Source organism: Meriones unguiculatus, chromosome 10, assembly GCF_030254825.1.
Source record: "Meriones unguiculatus strain TT.TT164.6M chromosome 10, Bangor_MerUng_6.1, whole genome shotgun sequence".
In the NCBI taxonomy this organism is placed as follows: domain Eukaryota; kingdom Metazoa; phylum Chordata; class Mammalia; order Rodentia; family Muridae; genus Meriones; species Meriones unguiculatus.
In genome coordinates, this window is record NC_083358.1 from 61,225,733 (window position 1) to 61,247,293 (window position 21,561).

Here is a 21,561-nt window from a genome sequence, read left to right on the forward strand (position 1 = left end):
CTGACTCAGATCAGCGCAGATCAAGGGTGGACTTTGGCGGGCTCTGCGATACCCACTTTCCACATCCTCTTTGTCCTTTTAGCTAGGTCAGTTGTATCCACAGGTCTAGGGTGAAGTCTGGCATCAGCTGAGTTGAGGACAGACTGCAGCGGGCCTTTGAACCATCCCAGGCAGGCTGTGCTAGACCATGCCTCTATTTTCAGAGTCATCTGTACTGTGTTCTTAAAGAACGTTCATCACCCTGTTCTCCTACTCTGAAGGCTGGCACTGTCATTCCCTTCATCTCAGAAAATATTTGGAACATAGCACCTACTAGCTATTCTTGCCATTTTCCATTAAAACAAAACAAAACAAAACAAAACCAAAAACAAAACAAAAACCCTATTCCCGAACACGAGGCCTGACCTCCATGTATCACTTTATGCTTATTTTGATGACATACAAGGCCCTCGGCATTTTCCACCTGTTATCAGCCCTGAACATGATCCCTCCAGCTGACTCTCCGAGACCTCTGGGTGACACGTCCCTGTGAAATCATGCCTTGTCTGGCCTTTTCCAAATGAACAGTGGGCATCTCTTTCCCAGCCTTGTGGGTGGGGCAAACTCAACATTATAGAATCTGAAACTTTCCACACATTCATCATATAGTACTAAGCCAAATATAGCTGCAGTAGATAGTTCCACAAATAGAAACCAGAAAATGGTATTTTTTTCCCCCGAGTTAGAAAGAAACTATTGGAAAATTAATGGCAACTATCAAAATACTCTAGCGTTTCCTTTATGATCCAATAAACAGCATTTTTTTTTCCTAAGCAAAGACAACACTGTCTCTGCCTCCTGCAGAAAGCTTAAGCATCTGAGACAATAGTGCACTCTGTGTGTTTAAGATTGCCATGGGTTAAACATAGACACTAATAACAGATGCTGAGCAGAGAGCTTCTGTTCTGAAACTCTTAACACTGGGGTTAGAAGCCAAAACATAGCTTACTTTAAATAGCTCCTCCAACAGAAAGCTATGTGAAAAAAAAGGGGATGGGACAGCCTTTTCTATAATTAGAAAAGTAAACATCCCTTAGGGTTTCAATTTTGTTTTCCCAGGAGTAAAACTGTATCAAGTTTTACTCCCAAGGTTTAAATGTAATATGATTTGATAACCTGTAATCTAATCCTACCAAGGTTGAGAAATCTAAAATAATGTGTGTGTGTGTGTGTGTGTGTGTGTGTGTGTGTGTGTCCATAGCACACATGTGAGGTTTAGCAGACTACCATGGTTTTCAGGTGCCCTCCCCATTTTCTTTGAGACAGGGTCTCTCGTTGGCTTGGAACTGTGTTGCAGAGCCCAGAGTTGCCAGCTCCCAAGCTTCCAGGGATCTGTGTGCTGCTTCCTCACACTTCACCATCACTGAAATTACAGACACATACTACTCTACTAGACTTTTTATGGACTCTGGGGATCTGAACTCAGGTCTTCAGGATTGCAAGGCAAGCGCTTTACTGAATGAGCCATCTCTGAAGCCTAAAACACTGATTTGTTTTGGACAGCTACTGTCCAGGAATTATTGAGAGTAAATGCCATCTCCTAGTTCATGTTTGTCTTCAGTCACTGAAAGTCAGCTGTGGTATCCATTCTTTTAAATGGAAACCACACAACCTAGTACAATAAACACACTGATGGTAAACCAAGCCAGTGACTGTAAAAACTGCTGAAGACAACATTAGCATTAACTTCTGACTGCTGCCCTACAAAATGGACCTTGGAAACCGTACTGAAAAGTATGTGCAATTACATGTAATGCATGATATCTGCAGTTCGCAAGCATGCAGATCCTCTCTGCCCTCACTATTTTTCTCAAGCGTTGTTACTTTTGAAATCAGAGCTGCTTTGGGCCTTTAAAGAATATGATTCATTGCAGACCAGTTCCAAGATGTGCCTCACATATATTCAGTGAAGTATGTGCCACAGAACAGCGCTGTGATCTTTTCAAAAGCCTCACTCAAAAGCATTGCCTGCTACCTTGTTTGATTTTTTTTTTCCCATCTGAGATATCTGGAGAGAATGTTAGTTGAAGTCAGACTAGAGAGTGTGAATGCTCAGACCAGATGTCTCTCCTGGACCTATCAGTCTTCAGAAGTCAGTTCTATTAATAGTGCTTTGAGTTCCAGAGGCGATTCTCTAGTATTCAAGTTTTGATCTGATTATGACATGTAAATGGGAAAAAAAGATAACTATAAAGTGGATTGGGTTCCCGAGTTAATGCATGAGAGGCAGGCTGCATCTGGGGTCACACAAGTCTGCATTGCTTAGAGAGCACCTTACCCCTGCGTCCTGACATCCGTAACAGCTTATGAAGGGAGGGACAGTGAGTTTCAGCACCAACAACCCAAGACCAAGAAGCATATTTGCTCAAATACTATTTTAATACTATTCGACCCAGAAATACAGCAAATCCCTAACAAAAACAGTGACCTTACTTCAAAGTAATAATTGTGATTTTAAAAAATCTAAAGAAATATTTTTACAAATACCAGATAACTATGTAAATGCTACATGTAGACACGATTGCATTTGCAGGGGTCAAGTTTTGTAGAAAGTAAGATTTTAATAGGAGTAACTTTTAACAGAAATGTTAAATTTAAAAACGTGGGTTGAATGATTATTACCTCTGTTGTAACGTAACTATTTCTTGAATAAGCAAAATAATATATCATTTTAAATGTGCCCTTTTCAGCAGCACTTATACATTTAAATGTCTAGAAAAGATTCATTTCACTGTTAACCTATGATTTCATTAAACAACAAAAGAATCAGACACCACCAAGTTGGTTCCCTACAGCTAATTCCATGGCTTGTGTTTACTCAGTGAAGTGATTATCTGCCGGCAGCACAGACTTGTGACCTGTAACAGCATCTTCTAAGTGTGAGATCAGAAACGATGTTACTTTCAGAGCTAACAGGAGGAATGGTATCCGAACATTGCCTGAGGTCCATAGTATCTTGGTCAACTGTTCCTCTCACTCTAACTACGTGGACTTCTACACATTGCCAAGCCACTTTGTAGAAAAAATAAGAGAGAATACACATAACAAACATGACATGTTACAGTACCAAGCAATTTTTTTTTACCAAAAACAATAGTTAGTAAACAACTGGATTCATGTGTTTTCAAATACAATTTTCAGAATCGAAATCTTGCACAAATGCATATATTTTGAAGCCATAAGCCTTTGCCAGTTTAACAAAGCGAAGAATAGTAGAATCAAAGGTCCCAGAAAACACTGCATTTTTCATCTTTCTACACTTTCTTCAACTCTGCATTTACAACTGTCTGTTTTTATTTACCATGTATGGGACTTTTGTGTGCATGTATGTCTGTTCATCACATGCTCACTGGGCCCTTGAAAGCCAGAAGAGCCCCTGGGATGGAATGACAGATGAGTGTGAACTTCCATGGGGGGGCTGGGAATTAAAAGTAAGTCCTCTGGAAGAGCAGCTAGTGCCTCTAACCACTGAGCCGTCTCTCCAGCCCTCACTAGCTATCATTGTGAAGTCAACAGAATCCATCATATAATTATACGATTCTCTAAGGAATAAGAAACCAAAAGTTGTCTATAATTTCCCCTGGAGAAAATGTACCATTATTAAGTAGGAAAGTACAGCCTTCCTGAATGTGGCTGATGCCAAGGTTGAGTCAATATCCATATAAAACAAAGTATATCAATCAGTCAAATTAGTGATTATCCAAGTCATATATAATAGGACTTTGAGAAAATGCTTGATTTGTTCACCAGTCCCAACCACTGCCTGCTGGCTTATCTCAAGGTTCTGAACCCCTAAAGTAATTATTAATAGATAATGTACTTGTTCAAGCATGGGAGGCTATATATTACTAGAAATGATTTTGGGGGGGTTAGTAACAACAAATTTTGATAGCAATAAGATGGAAAAACTAACACCCATAGACTGGAGCAGAAGAGACTAAAGACGATGAGGCTGACCTGTCAATTTGGACAGCCCCAGATCTTCATATTTTGCTTAGAAGTTTGACAAATGATAGAGAATGGGTTCTGTTGGGATGTGTGGATAGGGGCTAAAATGCAGAAAGTATGGTACCTATTCATGTGACAGAGTGTAACTGAAAACACAGCACACAGAGTGCTTAAAATGCTGCTCACATTCCTTAAACTATGGTGGCAGGGGTGCCGTTTGCTCCTGTTCTGGATGTGAAGAAATTAGCTCTGAAGTTCATTACAGATGCAGGAAAGCAAGAATTGGGGTTTCTTTTGCATCTCTTGATGCAATACTCTGAAGTCTTCGTAGCGAAAAATTCAAACAGCAATTACATTTTGGCCAAATATCATGAAAAAAAAATGACACTTCTTTATAAGTAGTTGGAGTACAAGAGGAAATGCAGGATTGCTAGATTTATAGTAACTTCATCTGTATTTGAATCTTAATTTTACTGCTTTTAGCTATGCTTCAATATCTCAGACCTCCCGTTTTCTAATGTAATGACATTAGAATCTGTCTTGAGCCACTTTCAATAAATATTACAAAGCTCAGAAGACTGAATGTTTCAAATAATTTAAATGTTACATATAACTTTGGCTTTTTAATCATAGGATTAAAAGAAATGTCCAAGAGGAAAATATTGAATTTAAAAGACTAGTTCAAGAAGGCAGTGGTAAAACAGTAAGTGAAGTAATTGTTTGGATCTTTGACTATTCTTTATATTGCAAAATTTACAGAATTCTGCTGCTTTAAAATATATGTACTTGTAACAGCCTTAGAGCCTAAAAAAATTACATTTGCAAGACACATAGATCCCATTTTTGCTGGCATTGAGAAAGTATTCATAAATACCAAAAATTCAGTACAAACTATTATAAAAGAGTCCTTTCCCATTCCCAGCCCCAGTATACTAAGACTGTCATGATAAAAGTCATCTTGGAGTGGTCAGGAAAATACCACAAATAGAAAAAAGGTATCTATCTCTGTTAGCTCAGCCAGGGTAGTTCTCTGGACTAGTTTCTTCATTATTAAGAACTGAGTATCAAATTATTCTCCCATCTATGAAATTATTAATATTATCTAGTGAAATTCACACTATGTATTTTCTTTAATCTAAAAATATAAGAAATTCACGAAACAAGTTTCATAGGAGTAATCTACCAGTGGTCCATGATTATATTCCACCAATACAACCCAATACAAAATTAAGAGCTTCCTTGGAACATGACGGATTTTTGCAATGTTTTTGTTACTTCTGTGGCTCTCCAGGGTGAATTCACCAGATGACAACACTGTGTTGAGGTGTCCAAAGGTTGGACACCTCTGTGTGGAACTTAAGATGTCTCTTCATCAGAGACAGGCCAAAGCTGTGTATCCATCTAAGCTGCTCCCGTATGATCTGGTACTGTACACCCTCACCCAGGAGGCAACAATTTACTTCGCAGCTACAGCAAGAAGAATTGCATTTAGAGTCAGCTTTACACCCATTCCCTTTACTCTATCAGGTATTGTTTGGTACAGTGCTAAAGCGACACAAATCAACAGGTGACAACAAACATACGGGTAGACACCGTGAACATTCTAAGAAGGGAGGAACAAGCAAGATCAGAGCCCTCTAGTCCATCTGACCTCAAGGAGGAAGAATCAAGTTACCTGTCTTCCCTTCAGACCCTTCTTCCCACGGATCCCAGGAGCGCCCTAGAATACAGGGGGAAAAGGTAAGTATTTGCTGAATGAACACATTGGATAGGTCTTTTTCTTGAATATCAATTTGTGAAATAGAAATGAGCACAATGTTCAAAAGTGTTTCAACATATTCACTTAAGTCAATATATTCACTTAATAAGATATTCAAGTCTTTCTCCAAAAAGAGATTCTTGATATCATTCAGTCTTTCAAATGGGGTCCTTCCCTTCACTGGTAATAATGGTTATTTGTGAGGAGTAGCAAGCCAGAAGTAACTGTTTGTTCTCTACAGCTAAAACAGGATGTGTGTCTCCCTTTCTTTCTCTGTTTGGAGATAAACAGAGTTAATCAAATTCTTGCAGTACCAGCTTCCAGTGTCATGTGAAACCAATGACAGTAAAGTGAGGCACAGAGGAGGGTTCTCTTGCCACTCCAGATTATCTTTCAGAAAGAGGCCACCAGCCTTTCTTCAGGTTTCTGGTCGGGTAAGAAGCAGTAGAGCGTAACAGCCGACCACCAGGCTGCTCACCCAGGACAGTGGTGGCATGTTCTAAGCTCTCTCTCTTCATGCATATGGTCAAGGATGGCTTGTTTTCTGTGTTTATGCCCCACTCTCCCAGTCAATAATGAGACACTTTGTGGGCATGACAGGAATTAATGTATATTAAGTGTTTGTACAGTAATGAGTGTATTTGTGTGTGAGTGTGTGTGTGTGTACCTATTTGGCAAATCATGTAGTATTCCCATCATTATTCTTAAAATTTTCACATTTCAATTCATTTTTGGTTTGTGTACCTATTAATTGATATCTAAAGCACCTTAGCATGATCACCTCGACTTACAGGCATTTATCATCCCCAGGGAGGAAGAAATTCATCAGGACGAGGCATGGTTGCACACAGCCCTGTTTTCATACTTTAACATGTATTTTTAAAATTGAATTTAAACATCTCTAACCATCTATGTTCGTGTCACGTTTCTTACAAAACTTCATTAGGATTTATAGAAGTCTAATGCTATTATTCCTAGCAGGTGATTTCTCTTGGACCAGGCTTACTCGCTCACTCAATAAGAATTTTCCTCAAGGCGTGAGTTTGTGATCCCCGTGGGACCACAAGGAAAACACTTTAGAAGTAATATTTGAAGGAAAACAACTCACCCTTCCTCCTTCAGGTCCCAGCGGCCCTGCCTCTCCAGGAGAGCCAATGAAACCCTTCAAGCAAGAAGATAATCTTTACATTGTTTCATTGCACCGTTTGCCCCATAAAAGTCTAAGTAGATATACACGAAATGTTCTGTATCTTTAATATTAAATTTAAAGATGTATAAACAGGAGCGACAACTCCTCATGTTACTGCTTTTTGTGAAGACATTACACATCAGTCTTTTCATCGACACAGAAGAGGAGAGAGTGTGCGTTGGGGCGTGGCAGCAGCTGGAGCGCTTAGGCTGTGAATACAGTTAGGTCGTAAGAAGCACAGGGAAGCTTGCGGGGAGATGCGCGGCCCGTAAATCTCAGGAGGCAGAGGCTGCAGAATGTACGCACCAAACCCAGCAGTTACAGCAATGGGGTTGGAACGTGCAGCACACTCCAGCTGCCGTATTTTCCCTTTTCCAGCTACTGAGCAAGAGTGGCTCACATTTTCCTTTACGTCTTTAGAAACATAAAGGATGCCCCCGATGTGAAACTGACTTCCGTCTTCACAGACCTTTCCTTACTTCCGGCAGTGATGATGCTTCCTGCACCATCAATTTCTCTCCACCTCAAAGTACTGCACATCTCTTTGCCTCTTTTCTCCAACAAGTCTTCTACGGCTCGGAGGATGTGCTCATATGTGAATGATGCTACACTGTGTGCTCAGCGCAGCCTAATATTGGCCCCCAAAAGCAAGTTAAGGGCAGGAAGTGGATAATAATGATGCAAACACTGCCTCAAGACTGATGGTTTCAGTGCACCCGGGAGAAAATAACAAATGTGTTCCCTTCAAACTAAATTCGCATAGAACTCAAAACCCCTTAGAAGTGTGAAAATGGTAAGGACTTTGCATCCTTTCATTCTACATTTTGCAGGCATATTTAACAAACTGATGAAAAAACGCTTACTTACTCGGACGCCTTTAGGGCCTGGGTTACCTTCGGGTCCGGCTAAACCCTGGTGTGAACAAGAGATGCTGTCAGGATGGTACAGCATGTTTGAGGAGCTCCCAAACAGATTGATAAAACTATAAAAGGCAACATTTCTAAGATTATAAAATTCAGAGTTCAGTTTACCTAGAGCAGATTACGAATGCTCAAAGGTTTTTTTTTGGAATTTCAGAACCTAAAAGGCATATATATGTGCCTTTTATATATTCATACATGAATACGAATATATAATGAATATATAAATATATTTAAGGTGTCTAAATAAAGTGCATTAGCAGGCGCTGTCAGGAACAACAAACTGTTTTCCTCTACATTATTTTTCATTGGGAAATTATCTGTGTTATGTTAAGACACTAACTTACTCTTAAATCTATTTTGGTAGGTTTTTAAGAGATGAGTATGTTTAAACTTTAAATTACTGTCCATATGTATGTGTTCATATTTTGTTTTCCTCATAAGATACTCCCTTACCAGATAATTCCAGTACAACATACAGTACCTTTTGATAACTTTAAGTGCCTAAATTGCAATTTTGTTAACAATAGATTAATTCTTATGTTGTTATTTGCCCCTTTCTTTGAGGATAAGGATATAAATCTACAGTTCAATGTTTAGTTGTTTTTAGAAACAATCATGTCATGGAAAGTCTATGAAGGAAACCTGCTCTATTACTAATTTATGTGAAGTTGGGAAGGAAATTAGAGGGGAACCTGTATAAAATGTTGGAAACAGATTTTCAAAATTACACACGAACTAAGTTCAGGTCAGATGAAAGTGTTTCATAGTGGATGTGAGTCACAGCCAATTGTTTCCCAGGTTTTTATAAATGTGCTATTAAAAATGACACTTATTTTGAAGAGACTCCCACACTTTTTCATTTTAGTCAAGTTACCGTGGAACTCATTTAAGATTTTATTTGCCTCTTAGGCTTCATAACTTTAAAAATTCCACCATAAAACATACAAAATGCATTTAAAAGTCAGACTTCCACACCCGACAAACCAGTAGGCATACAATATTTGGAGACTCTTTACAACTTCGATTTTGATTGTGTCAGTAATTCGCCGCAAAGGAGAGCTAACGTAGCCATCATTTGCACAATGCCTCTCAGCATCAGAACATGCAATGTATACATGAAGAGGAACATGAACAAGGAAGTGTAAATGCAGCCACTGCACCTGCCTGCCAGGGTAGCCAGGTAAGCCAATGCTACCAGGGAGTCCTGGGATTCCCTGAAAAGAAAAATAAAGAAATAAGACAGAGACAAAGCCCACAGGGCCCCCAAAGAAACACGTTTGGTGTTTAGAATACCCAGATCTAGAAAGAAAAAAAAACTTTCCCATGAAATTATTGAGTGAAATTAGCATGGTGTGTATCATACTGAAATCATTATTTAAAGGAAATTAAGCTGATTTTTAGTAGAAATGAGTAAAACCATTAGATAAAGGCCTTAAGTGAGATACTGATCACTAATAATAAATTTGGAAGGGAGAATCTAGTGCCGTCTCTCTGCATAAGACAATTATTTCTGCAGAACAGCAAGCACAGACCTTACTAGTTTTTCCTCATCATATTACACTACTGCTCAATGTCTGGTCATCAGCTTCAGAAGGCTAGGAAGATCACCGAACCCCAACCAACCTCTCATTTCATTCTAAGGTGGACTTAACTTTAGAGAGACTCTGATTGAGTAAATAGATCTTGATCGACAACACCGTTACAAGGCCATGGGCCTATTTCAAATTTACAGAGTACATTTTGGAGGATGCTTGTACTGAATATTCATTTTCTTTTCCAAGGTCACAAGTTGAATTCCTAAGTCCAACACTGAGGCCTAGTGGTTTTAGGGGAGGACCTTTGGAAGGTAGATCCTTACTACTGACAGTGGTCTTGCTTCCTGCACCATCAATTTATCTCCTCCTTAAAGTATTGTACACCTCTTCCCCTCTTCACGCTAACAAGTCTTCTAAGGCCCGGATGTGCTCACATGTAAATGATGCTATCCTGTGTGTACAGCCTAACATTGTCTGCCAACAGCACGTTAAGATGGGAAGTCACACAGCTGGGTGTGGTGGCAAAACTGGAATCAACCCAGATGTCCCTTACCCGAAGAATGTGTAAAGAAACTGTGGCACATCTATACAAGTAAAATACTATTCAGCTATCAAAAACAAGACCATCATAAAGTTTGCAGGCAAGTGGATGGATCTGGAAAAGACCATGCTGAGTGAGGTAACCCAGACCCAGAAAGACATGCATGGTATATACTCACTTATTAGTGGATATTAGCCATATAATACATGAAAACCACACTACAATCCACAGACCTAAAGAAGCTAAGTAACAAGGGAGACCTTAGGGAGCTTGCTTAATTCTCATTCAGAAGGGCAAACAGAATAGACACTGGAAGCAGCTGACGAGAGAGAACAGGATGGGAGCCTGCCATAGATGTCTTCTGAAAGGTTCCATCCAGCAGGGGATGGAAGCAGATGCTGAGCCTTACAGCCAGACTTTGGGCAGAGCACAGGGATTCTTATGGGAGAGTGAGGGGACAGAAGGACATGAAGGGTACAGAAGCTCCACAAGAAGACCAACAGAGGCAACAAATCTGGGCCCAGGGGGCCTGCAGAGACTGATGCACTAATCAAGGACCATGCATGGAGAAGACCCAGGCCCCCTTCTCAGATATGGCCCATAGGCATCTCAGTCTCCATGTAGGCCTCCTAGTAAAGGATCAGAGGCTCTCTCTGACATGGATTCTGTTGCCTGCTCTTCAGCCACTTCCCCCTAGCAGGGTGACCTTGCTGGGACACAGAGGAAGGGGATGCAGACAGCCTTGGTGAGACTTGACAGGCTGAGGTCAGTTGCCAGGGGAAAAGGCCTCCCCCTTTTTGAAGACTAGGGGAGGGAAATAGGGGGGAAGAGAGAGAGATGGTGGGACCAGGAGATGAGGGAGGGGACTACAATTGGTATGTAAAGTGAATAAATTATTAAAAAATAAAAAAAATGTTTCTATTAAGAAAAAAAAGGGAAGTCGATAATAATGATGAAGAAGGACAGTGTCTCAGTGAGACGGGTGTTTTCAGTACACTGAAATGCTCATTCGGTGGAGTCCTCATGAATGGCTTGAAGACCTTATGTAAAAAGATCAAGAAATGGGTAGCTCTGTATAAGGCAGCTGCCTGCTGCCTGGAATACAGACCTCATTAGAATCCGTCCAGGCTGGCCTAATGATGATCTTAGATGCTCAGCCTCTCTTATTGGGAGAAATACAGCTTTGTTGTTTATAAACCATCTGGTCTGTGGGATTTTATAATAGTAGCCCATGCTGATTTACACACAGTGAATTCACTTGGAATTGACACACTTTGAATTCTTGGCTTAAAATAAACTTTGCTCAAAGAAAGCAAAGTTTTCAAGAGACATCAGAAAGCAAACCTGCTGTGAAATAGCTGAAATAAATGAGTAAAAATTTTTTTCACTATCTTTCATTAATGTTTTAAAGATTTTTATTTACTTTCTTGGCTGTTTATGTGTTTTGCCTACATGTATGTCTGTGTGCCACATGGGTGCAATGCCCATGGAGGTCAGAAGAAGGCAGCTGATATCCTGGAACTGGAGTTACAGGTGGTTGTAAATCACCATGTGGGTGCCAAGACTAGCCCATGGTCCTCTTGAAAAACATCCATTGCTCTTAATTGTTGAGTCACCTCTCCAGACACTCAATGATACTCCTTCATTCATCCATCCATTCATTCATTCATTCATTCATCTGCTTATTCAGAGTTTATGTGTCTTAACCAATTCTTAATGAAGGAAAAGCCAAAAGAAGCTCTGCTGTACTGCCTTTATTTAACATCACAGTATAACACAGAGGAGTGGCAGGTGTTCTAGATGCCCTTTGACATAGACTCCATGTTCAGCTTATTGCCCTTAGAGAGATAAAGGCCTGCATCTCGTCCCCCACCTTCTGGTGCACACAGAAGCAGCAACTCCAGTTCAAATATTGAAACCCCAGAGCTCCTAAAAATCTGGAAAATCAGGAGATACAGACCTAGAGAATGCTAACTGAGGACAATTTAAAGTTTTTTTCCTCATTTTTTTTTTTTTTTCAGAATGCTTTCCGTTTTGTTCTCTTGTTTCTCTTCATGTCACCTTTGACCAACTTATTCCTTGTTAGGACTGTTATCCGTAGCAAGTATTCTGCCTGTACGTTACATCTTTTAAGTTATTTTTCTCCATTTTACATCTGAAGATGTGAGGATATATAGACCTAATGACTGTAGACAGTTTTGTGGATTATGAATGAATGCCGACCTCCTGAGAATTTACACAGTAAAAATTCTTATTTACATGAGAAGAATCTCTACAACTGTATATATAATAAAATATTGCCCTATTAATATGTACTAAATAAGATATTTTATCCCTTTAATGATTTGGACACTAAGTACACACACACACACACACACACCTCATCTTGTTCAACCTATAAAAAATTATAAAATATATATTATTGTTCCTGTGTTATAGATGTGAGAAAAGGAGATAAAATATTTAAGCCCCAGCAGCATGTCACATGGCTAGTCGATGGGACAGTAGGATTAAATCAATGGTTCTGATTCAGAGGCTGTCATTCAAGGCTGCTCTGTAATGTGAGTCTGATGTGCAGGCTGCCACTCTAGGAAAAGCTTCCTAATTATGACCTTCCCTCCAGTAAATTTACAACTGTTTTCTCTAATGTCTCATCTAATTCCAAAACACACAGACCTAAGTGGAGAGATTCACCGGGCTTTGTGACATGACAATGGGAAGGAGTGAGACACAGTTAAAAGGCAGTTTTTATTTAGCCCATTGTCTCTCTGACTAATGGCAGCCACCACCCCTCTCTCATTCCATTCCTAGCTAGACTGGATTAACTGGACTCAATTTTTTTTTTCTTTAAGCAAGTCTGCAATGGACATGAGGGCCATCTGATTCAGGTTGGATTTCTAACACATGCCAGGTGCATAGAGGAAACAGGAGAGTCCCGTTCATGTCTCAGTCCTGCTAGAGCAGTCAAGCATTAACAAAGCCAGCAGTGAGCATCTTTCATAGTCTCCACAGATCACTACCACACTGTGGGACATCCACCCTCTAGACACCGCTGTGACAAGCACAGAAACACAAACGTACCGTGGTTGAGTTCACGCTGCACTTTTGTACTTTTGTACGGATCGTCAAAAAAGCACTCTACCTGAGCAATTAGGATCAGGAAATGAGGAAGCCTGCCCCAGTCTCACTTCTCTAGCAAAGAGCATCAAGATCTCTGTGCCTAGTGGGGCAACTTCATTCAGAACTGCAGCAATGCCGCTACCTGGTCTTTTCTACATAGTCTCGGTTTTCTCATTAGCAAAACAGAATAATGACACCTGGGCCATGTGGTTATTATGTGGAGAAGATGAACAGAATACAGGAATATCTTCTAAAGTAGAGGCAATAGCAAGAACCCAATTGCTACTTGGCATTTGATTAATTAGCACGTGTAAAATATTAAGCAATTCTAGAGTAGGTTGCAGTCCATCATAGTACAGTTTGGCAGAAATACAGGCTCAGCCAGCTCTTATGACTAGAACGCATGGGAATGAGATAATTGTGTCTTCAAATGTTTGCTAGCCAACTTACTGACAAATTTCCCAGAAATGAATCATAGCCACACTCTAAATGAAATGAATCAATTATGGTTGTTTGCACATCTAGTAACAGTCGAAATGCAAGATTACTCTAGTTGTTCCTCAAGTCACCACAAATGTTGACTCTTCTTTTTCTAGTCTTTTTGAAGGGGGTTGTATGTATATGCGCATGTCTCTGTACATGTGTGAACGTGTACACACAAAGGCTAAAGGTCAACCTTGGGTGCCATTCCTCAGGAGCCATCTACCTTATTTTGTGTCACAGGGTCTCTCACCGAGAGCCAAGGTTTGCCGTGTAGGCTGTGCTCCCAAGGCAGCAAGACCTGGGGATTTTTTTTTTTTTTATCTCTTTTATGTGCATGCTAGGAACCAAACTAGGGTCTTCATGTTTGCATGGCCAGAGCTTTACAATGCCATCTCTCTGGTCCATATTTTCCAGCCTTTCAAACTGAATTCAGACTCCCCAGTTTGTAATACTGTTACCCTCAGAGTTATAACATGTAAATAAACAGAAAACTGAGTGGTTGTGAGGACTCAGTCAGTAGTAACAGTGCCACTACTGTCACTACTTTTGCTGAGTTTCTTCCTTGGAATCAGCATATTTTTGCCAAAGCAGTATTCTAGGGATGTTTTTTCTCCCTAGGGGCTAATTCCTACACCCCTCCCCCCCGCTTTTGTCCTGTAAATGCTCACATGCCTTTCAGCACTTGTCTGAGCTTCAGGAAGCCAAGCCTGCATATGCTACTGATATACACACCACCTTCCTGGCCATGGGAAGTAATTAGCAATCTTGAAAAATTGTGCCTCAGGGAATGGACGCAGTCGTCCTGCTTAATATGAATCAAAGAGAAAACTGACTTTGTTTCTTCAGTTGTGTATTTTCCTCAGAGACTAACCATCACTTGTGGAGTTTTCTTCCAGGCTTCACGAGGCCCTGTTGAATCATTGAAAATGGCATCTATTACCTCAGTCTGCTTCTGATCCCCCTTGCCTACACTGTCTGTGATTATATTTTACCTAGATGCAATGTCATTATTTTCTGGTGGGAGAGAAAAGTAATGCCATGATCAAAACCCAAACAGTTACAAGCAAACATATCTTGACTTTTAAACAGTACCTGTGTGTGTATCCATACCTATGTGTCCATACATATGGATAAAGTATGGGACATTCTAGTTTGAATTGCTGATCAGGGTCTCATGAACCAGCTAGAACTGAATGAATTCTAACCCTGAATGAAAGGTCAGGTGAATACGTGGATATATATATTTTCTTGGAAAGGGCCTGAAGCAGTTACAAAATTCTCAAACAGACTTGTGAATCACAGGTTTAAGAACCACTGTTCTGGGGCTTGGGGGTGATCCAAGATGGTGGCACCAGGAGGACACTGTGTCTGAGGAGCAGGATAGCAATGACTACACAGCAACCAACAGACTGAACTCTGGGCCCTAAAACACTAGCGATTGTGTTTCCCAGGTGAGAGGAAACCCCATGATATCCGAAGCAATCAGGTTCAGATCACCCAGCTAAAACCTGGAATAGTTCCCGGTCCGGCAGGTGCTCTGTCCCCAGCCCAGAGCCGCACACCTGCATGTTCTGATCACCGTCCCAGACTGAACTGTGGGCACCACAACACCAGAGACTGAGGTTTCCAGTTGAGAGAAAACCCCACAGTGAAGAAAGCAATCAGAGCCAACCTCAGGTCACCCAGATGATCCCAGAAAAAGGTCCTGGAGTCCAGCAGGTATTCAGCCGCCAGCCCAGAGACCTGCCTGCACACCCAACTCACTGTCCCAGAGAGAACTGTGGGCCCCAGGGCACTAGAGATTGGATTTCCCTGTTGAGAGGAAACCCCATGATGAGAGAAACATCAGGTCTGACCTCAGGGCACTCAGGCAACTCCCCCACTCTACCTCCCCCAACACCACAGACTGGGTCTCCCTGTCAGGAAGAAACCCCACAGGGGTTTCATCAGGTCCGCCTCAGGATACCCTGCTCTGGAAAAGTTTCTGGGTTCCCACAGGCTCCAAGCTCTAGCCTTCTGCTGCATGGATGAGTGCTACGCTCACCTGCCACTGATTATCACTTGGGTACTGGGGCACAGAACTCCACCTCAGACCTACAGAAGCGTGAGATCCAAGGGATCAGTCCCCAGACACTGCTCCAAGGTGCAACCAGTTATCACTAGCTAAACTGACCAAATTGTGGGGCTCCCTGGTTCTTCAAGAGAGCTGTGCCCAGAAAACACAGTTTAAGAGCAGCAGCAACAGCTCACTATATTCAGAGCAAGAAACCCGGCAGCAGGGCAACTGTCTCCAGGACATCTCCTGGTGAAGAGAGAGCCCACATGACTACCAAAGACCATAGTTATCACTCAGGTCCATACGTCTGAGGTGAGCTGTGGAAATTCCCGAGAAACACTGGCCATTCAATGACCATACCCCAAAAGCTGAGGAAGCCTCCTTCAGGAAAAATCATCTTCCTGCCAAGGGGATTCCCTCCACACCAGGATTCCAAGAGGCACCAGGAACTAACAGCCAACATCTGAGACAGCCCAATGGGTAGAGGCCAGCATAAAAGCTCAACTAACAAAAGCCAAAGCGATATGGCATCCCCAGAACCCAGTTATCCAAGGGCAAGCAGCCCTGGACACGCTGTCATAAGTGAAATTCAAGAAGATGACCTTACATCTATGCTTATGATGAGTATAATAGAGGAAACAAATAAAATGCATAAAGAAATAGAGGAAGATAAAGTCAAACAGATTATGGCCATCTATAAAGAAATAGAAGAAGATAAAGTCAAACAGATTAGGGCCATCTGTTCCATAAAGAAACAGAGGAAGATAAAGACAAACAGATTATGGCCATCCAGAAAGAAATACAGGAAGATGCAGCCAAACAGTTCGTGGCTTTCAGGGAGCAAATAATTAAATCACTGAAAGAAATAAAAGAAAACGAGGAATGGTCAAACAAACAGGTGAAGGAATTGAAGGAAAAACAGGAAAATACTGTCAGACAGGTGAAGGAAATCAACAAAATGGCTCAAGATTTGAAAATAGAATTGGAAAAAATTAAAGAAAGCACAAATTGAGGAAATCATGGAGAGGAAGAACTTAGTGAAGAAAACAGGAATTACAGAGGTAAGCATAACCAACAGGTTACAAGAGATGGAAGAAAGAATCTCAGGTGTGAAAGATACAATGGAAGATATCAATGTATCCATCAAAGAAAAATGTTAAATTTAAAAAATTCCTGACACACTGTCCCACAAATCCAAGACAACATGAAAAGAATAGAGGAAAAAGAAGATTCCTATCTCCAAGGCCCAGAAAATATTTTCAACAAAATCATGGAAGAAAATGTCCCCAATTTAAAGGAAAGGCATGTAAGCACACAAGAGGCCTACAGAACTCCTAATAGATTAGACAAGAAAAGAAAATCCTCCCAGCACATAGTAATCAAAACAGTATGTATACATAACAAAGAAAAAATGCTAAAAGCTTCAAGGGAAAAAGGCCAAGTAACATATAATGGCAAACCCATCAGAAACACACCTGACTTTTCAACAGAGACTATGAAAACCAGAAGGACCTGGATGGATATCATGCAGACCCTAAGAGAACACAGATGTCAGCCCAGGCTACTATACCCAGCAAAACTCTCAGTCATCATACATGGAGAAAACAAGATATTCAATGAAAAAAAAATTTTAAACAATATCTACCCACAAATCCAGTATTACAGAAGATACTAAAAGAAAAAATACAACCCAGGAAATCTAACTACATTCATGAAAACACAGGAAATAAATAATCTCACTAGAGCAAAACTAAAAGTAGCCAAGCACACAAACATACTACCACAACCAACAGCAAAATCAAAGCATCTAACAGCCACTGATCACTAATCTCTTTTAACATCAATGGATTCAACTCTTCAATAAAAAGACACAGACTAGCAGAATGGATACATAAACAAGACCCAAAAATCTGTTGTATACAAGAAACACACCTAAGTCACAAAGATAAACATTACCAGAGAATAAAGTATTTGAAAACTGTTTTCCAAACAAATGGACACAAGAAGCAAACAAGAGTAGCCATTCTAATATCTAATAAAATATATTTTCAACCAAAATTAATCAAAAGAGATGGGGAAGTTCATTTAATACTAATAAAAAAATCCACCAAGAAGACATCACAATTCTGAACATCTATGCCCCAAATACAAGAACACTCACATTTGTAAAAGAAACATTAATATAACTGAAACCACACATAGATCCCCACACATTAATAGTGGGAGACTTAAACACCTCACTCTCAACAAGTGACAAGTCAACAAAACAAATTAAACAAAGAAATTAAACAAAGAAGCAATGACTATAACAGAGGTCATGAATCAAATGGACCTAACAGGCATCTACAGAACCTTTCCCCAAACACAAAAGAATTTACCTTCTTCTCAGCAGCTCAGGGAACATCCTCCAAAATAGACCATCTAATTGGTCACAAAGCAAGCCTCAACAGATACAAGAAGACTGAAATAATCCCTTGTATCCTATCCTATTGTTGTTGCTGGACCTCAACAACAATAGAAATAGTAAAAAGCCTATATACACATGGAAACTGAACAACTCAATACTCAATGATAACTGGATCAGGGAAGAAATAAAGAAATTAAAGACTTCCTAGAATTCAATGAAAATAAAGGCACAATATACCCAAACTTATGGGACACAATAAAAGCAGTGTTAAGAGGAAAATTCATAGGACTAAGTGCTTTCAAGAAGAAATTTGAAACATCTCATACAAACAACTTAATGGCTCTCCTGAAAGCCCTAGAAAGAAAAGCAAACACAACCAAGGAGTAGACAGCTGAAAAGAATCAAACTTAAGGCTAAAATCAATAAATTAGAAACAAATAAAGCAATTCAAAGAATCAATGAAATCAAGAGCTGTTTCTTTGAGAAAAATCAACAAGAAAAACAAACCCTTAGCCAAACTAACTAAAAAGCAGAGAGATGCTATCCAAATCAACAAAATCAGAAATGAAAAGGGGGACATAACAACAGATACTGAAGAAATCAAAACAATCATTAGGTCTTACTTCAAAAGCCTATACACCACAAAATTTGAAAATCTAAATGAAATGGACAATTTTCTTGACTGATTCCACTTACCGAAGCTGAATCAAGACCAGGTAAATGGATTAAATAGTCCTATATTCCCTAAGGAAATAGAAGCGGTCATCAAAAGTCTACCATCCAAAAAAAAAAAAAAAAAAGCCCAGGGCCAGATGGTTTCAGCACAGAATTCTACCAGATCTTCGAAGAAGAACTAACTATAGTTCTCTTCAAACTATGCCACAAAATAGAAACAGAAAGAACATTACCAAACTCATTCTATGGAGCCACAGTCACCTTGATACCTAAACTTTACAAAGACCCAACAAAGAAAGATAATTTCAGGCCAATCTTTCTTATTAACATTGAAGCAAAAATACTCAAAAAAATACTTGCAAACCAAATACAAGAACACATCAAAGATATTATCCACTATGACCAAGTAGGCTTCATCCCAGGCATGCAGGGGTGGTTCAATATACAGAAATCCATCAATGTGATCCACCATATAAACAAACTAAAAGAAACCACATGATAATCTCCTTAGATGCTGAAAAAGCATTTGATAAAATCCAACATTCATTTATATTTAAAGTCCTGGAGAGATCAGAGATACAAGGCACTTACCTAAACATAGTAAAGGCAAGATACAGCAAGCATATAGCCAACATCAAACTCAATGGAGAGAAACTTAAATCAATCCTACTGAAATTAGGGACAAGGCAAGGTTGCACACTCTCTCTATATCTCTTTGACATAGTTCTTGAAGTCCTTGCTAGAGCAATAAGACAATTAAAGGAGATCAAGGGATACAAATTAGAAAGGAAGAAGCCAAAGTAACACTATTTGCAGATGATATGATAGTATACATGAGTGACCCCAAAAATTCTACCAGGGAACTCTTACAGCTGATAAACACCTTCAGCCAAGTGGTTGGATACAAAATTCACTCAAAAGACTCAGTAGCCCTCCTGTATACAAAAGAAAAAAAAAGGGGCTGAGAAAGAAATTAGGGAAACAACACCTTTCACAATAGCCACAAAGGACATAAATTACCTTGGTGTAAATCTAACCAAGCAAGTTGAAGACTTATATGAAAAAAACTCCCAGTCTTTGAAGAAAAAAATGGAAGAAGAAGTCAGAAAATGGAAGGATCTCCCATGCACATGGCTTGGCAGGATTAACATAGTAAAAATAGCCATCTTACCGAAAGGAATCTACAGATTCAATGCAATTCCCATCAAATTACCAACACAATTCTTTACAGACCTTGAAAGAAAAATTCTCAACTTCATATGGAATAAAACAAGAAACCCAGAATTGCTAAAACAATCCTCTACAATAAAAGATCTTCTGGAGGTATCAAGCTGTACTAGAGAGCAACAGTAATAAAAACTGCATGGTACTGGCATAGAAACAGAACAGTGGATCAATGAAATCGAATAGAAGACCCTGACATAAACCCACTTATGAACACACTTATGGACACCTGATTTTTTATAAGAAGCCAAAACCATACATGGAAAAATGATAGCATCTTCAACAAATGGTGCTGGTCTAACTGGATGTCTACATGCAGAAAAATGCAAATAGATCCATACTTATCACCCTGCACAAAACTAAAGTCCAAGTGGATCAAAGACCTTAATATAAAACTAGACACACTAAACCTGTTAGAAGAAAAAGTGGGAAGAGCCTTGAACTCATTGGCACAGGACACAACTTCCTGAACAGAACACCAACAGCACAGGCTCTAAGATCAACAATCAATAAATGGGACCTCATGAAACTGAAAAGCTTCTTTAAAGCAAAGGACAGTGTCGTCAGAACAAAACGACTGCCAAAGATTGGGAAAGGATCTTCACCAACCCTATATCTGACAGAGGGCTGATATCCAGAATATACAAAGAACTCAAGAGGTTAAAAAGCAACAAATCAAGTAATCCAATTAAAAAATGAGGTACAGAGCTAAACAGAGAATTCTCAATAGAAGAATATTGAATGGCAGAGAAACACTTAAAGAAATGCTCAACATCCTTAGCATCAGGGAAATGCAAACCAAAATGACCTTGAGATTTCACATTCATCAGAATGGCTAAGATCAAAAACTCAAGTGACAATATATGCTGGAGAGGATGTGGAGAAAGGGGAACTGTCCTCCATTGCTGGTGGGAATGTAAACTTTTACAACCACTTTTGAAATCAATCTGGTGCTTTCTCAGACAATTAGGAATAATGCTTCCTCAAGATCCAGCTATACCACTCCTACGCATATATCCAAAAGATGTTCAAATATACAAGGACATTTGTTCAACCATGTTCACAGCAGCTTTATTTGTAATAGCCAGAAACTGGAAACAACTCAGATGTCCCTCAACTGAGGAATGGATACAAATGTTATGGTACATTTACACAATGGAATACTACTCAGCAATTAAAAACAAGGAAATCATGAAATTTCCAGGCAAATGGTGGGATCTAGAAAAGATCATCCTTAGTAAGGTATCCTAGAGCATAAGTGGCATATACTCACTTATAAGTGGGTATTAGACAAATAATATAGAATAAACATACTAAAATCTGTACACCTAAAGAAGATAAGCAAGAAGGAGGACCCTGGGTAAGATGATCAATCCTCGCTCATAAAGGCAAACAGGATGGAACTCAGAAGAGGGAGAAAACAGGAAACAGGACAGGAGCCTACCACAGAGGGCCATTGAAAGACTACCTAGCAGTGTATCAAAGCAGATGCTGAGGCTGATAACCAAACTTTGGGCAGAGTGCAGGGAATCTTATGAAAGAAAGGGGAGATAGAAAAACCTGGAGGGGACAGGAGCTCCACAAGAAGAGCAACAGAACCAAAAATCTGGGCTCAATGGTCTTTTTCTGAGACTGATACTACAACCAAGGACCACACATGGA

At 39.9% G+C, this 21,561-nt stretch overlaps 1 protein-coding gene across 2 annotated transcripts in view; it reads right to left on the bottom strand.

Annotated features, from left to right (window-relative positions):
- Col24a1 (collagen type XXIV alpha 1 chain) overlaps positions 1 to 21,561 on the bottom strand; it is a 249,978-nt gene that overhangs the window by 189,509 nt on the left and 38,908 nt on the right. For both annotated transcript variants that reach the window (XM_060392579.1, XM_060392578.1), the window contains exons 9-12: positions 9,019 to 9,072; positions 7,803 to 7,847; positions 6,855 to 6,908; positions 5,663 to 5,707 (exon numbers count right to left, since the gene is read on the bottom strand). In XM_060392579.1, coding sequence (XP_060248562.1) covers positions 5,663 to 5,707; positions 6,855 to 6,908; positions 7,803 to 7,847; positions 9,019 to 9,072 — 198 coding nt within the window. The remainder of the gene's footprint in view (positions 1 to 5,662; positions 5,708 to 6,854; positions 6,909 to 7,802; positions 7,848 to 9,018; positions 9,073 to 21,561) is intronic.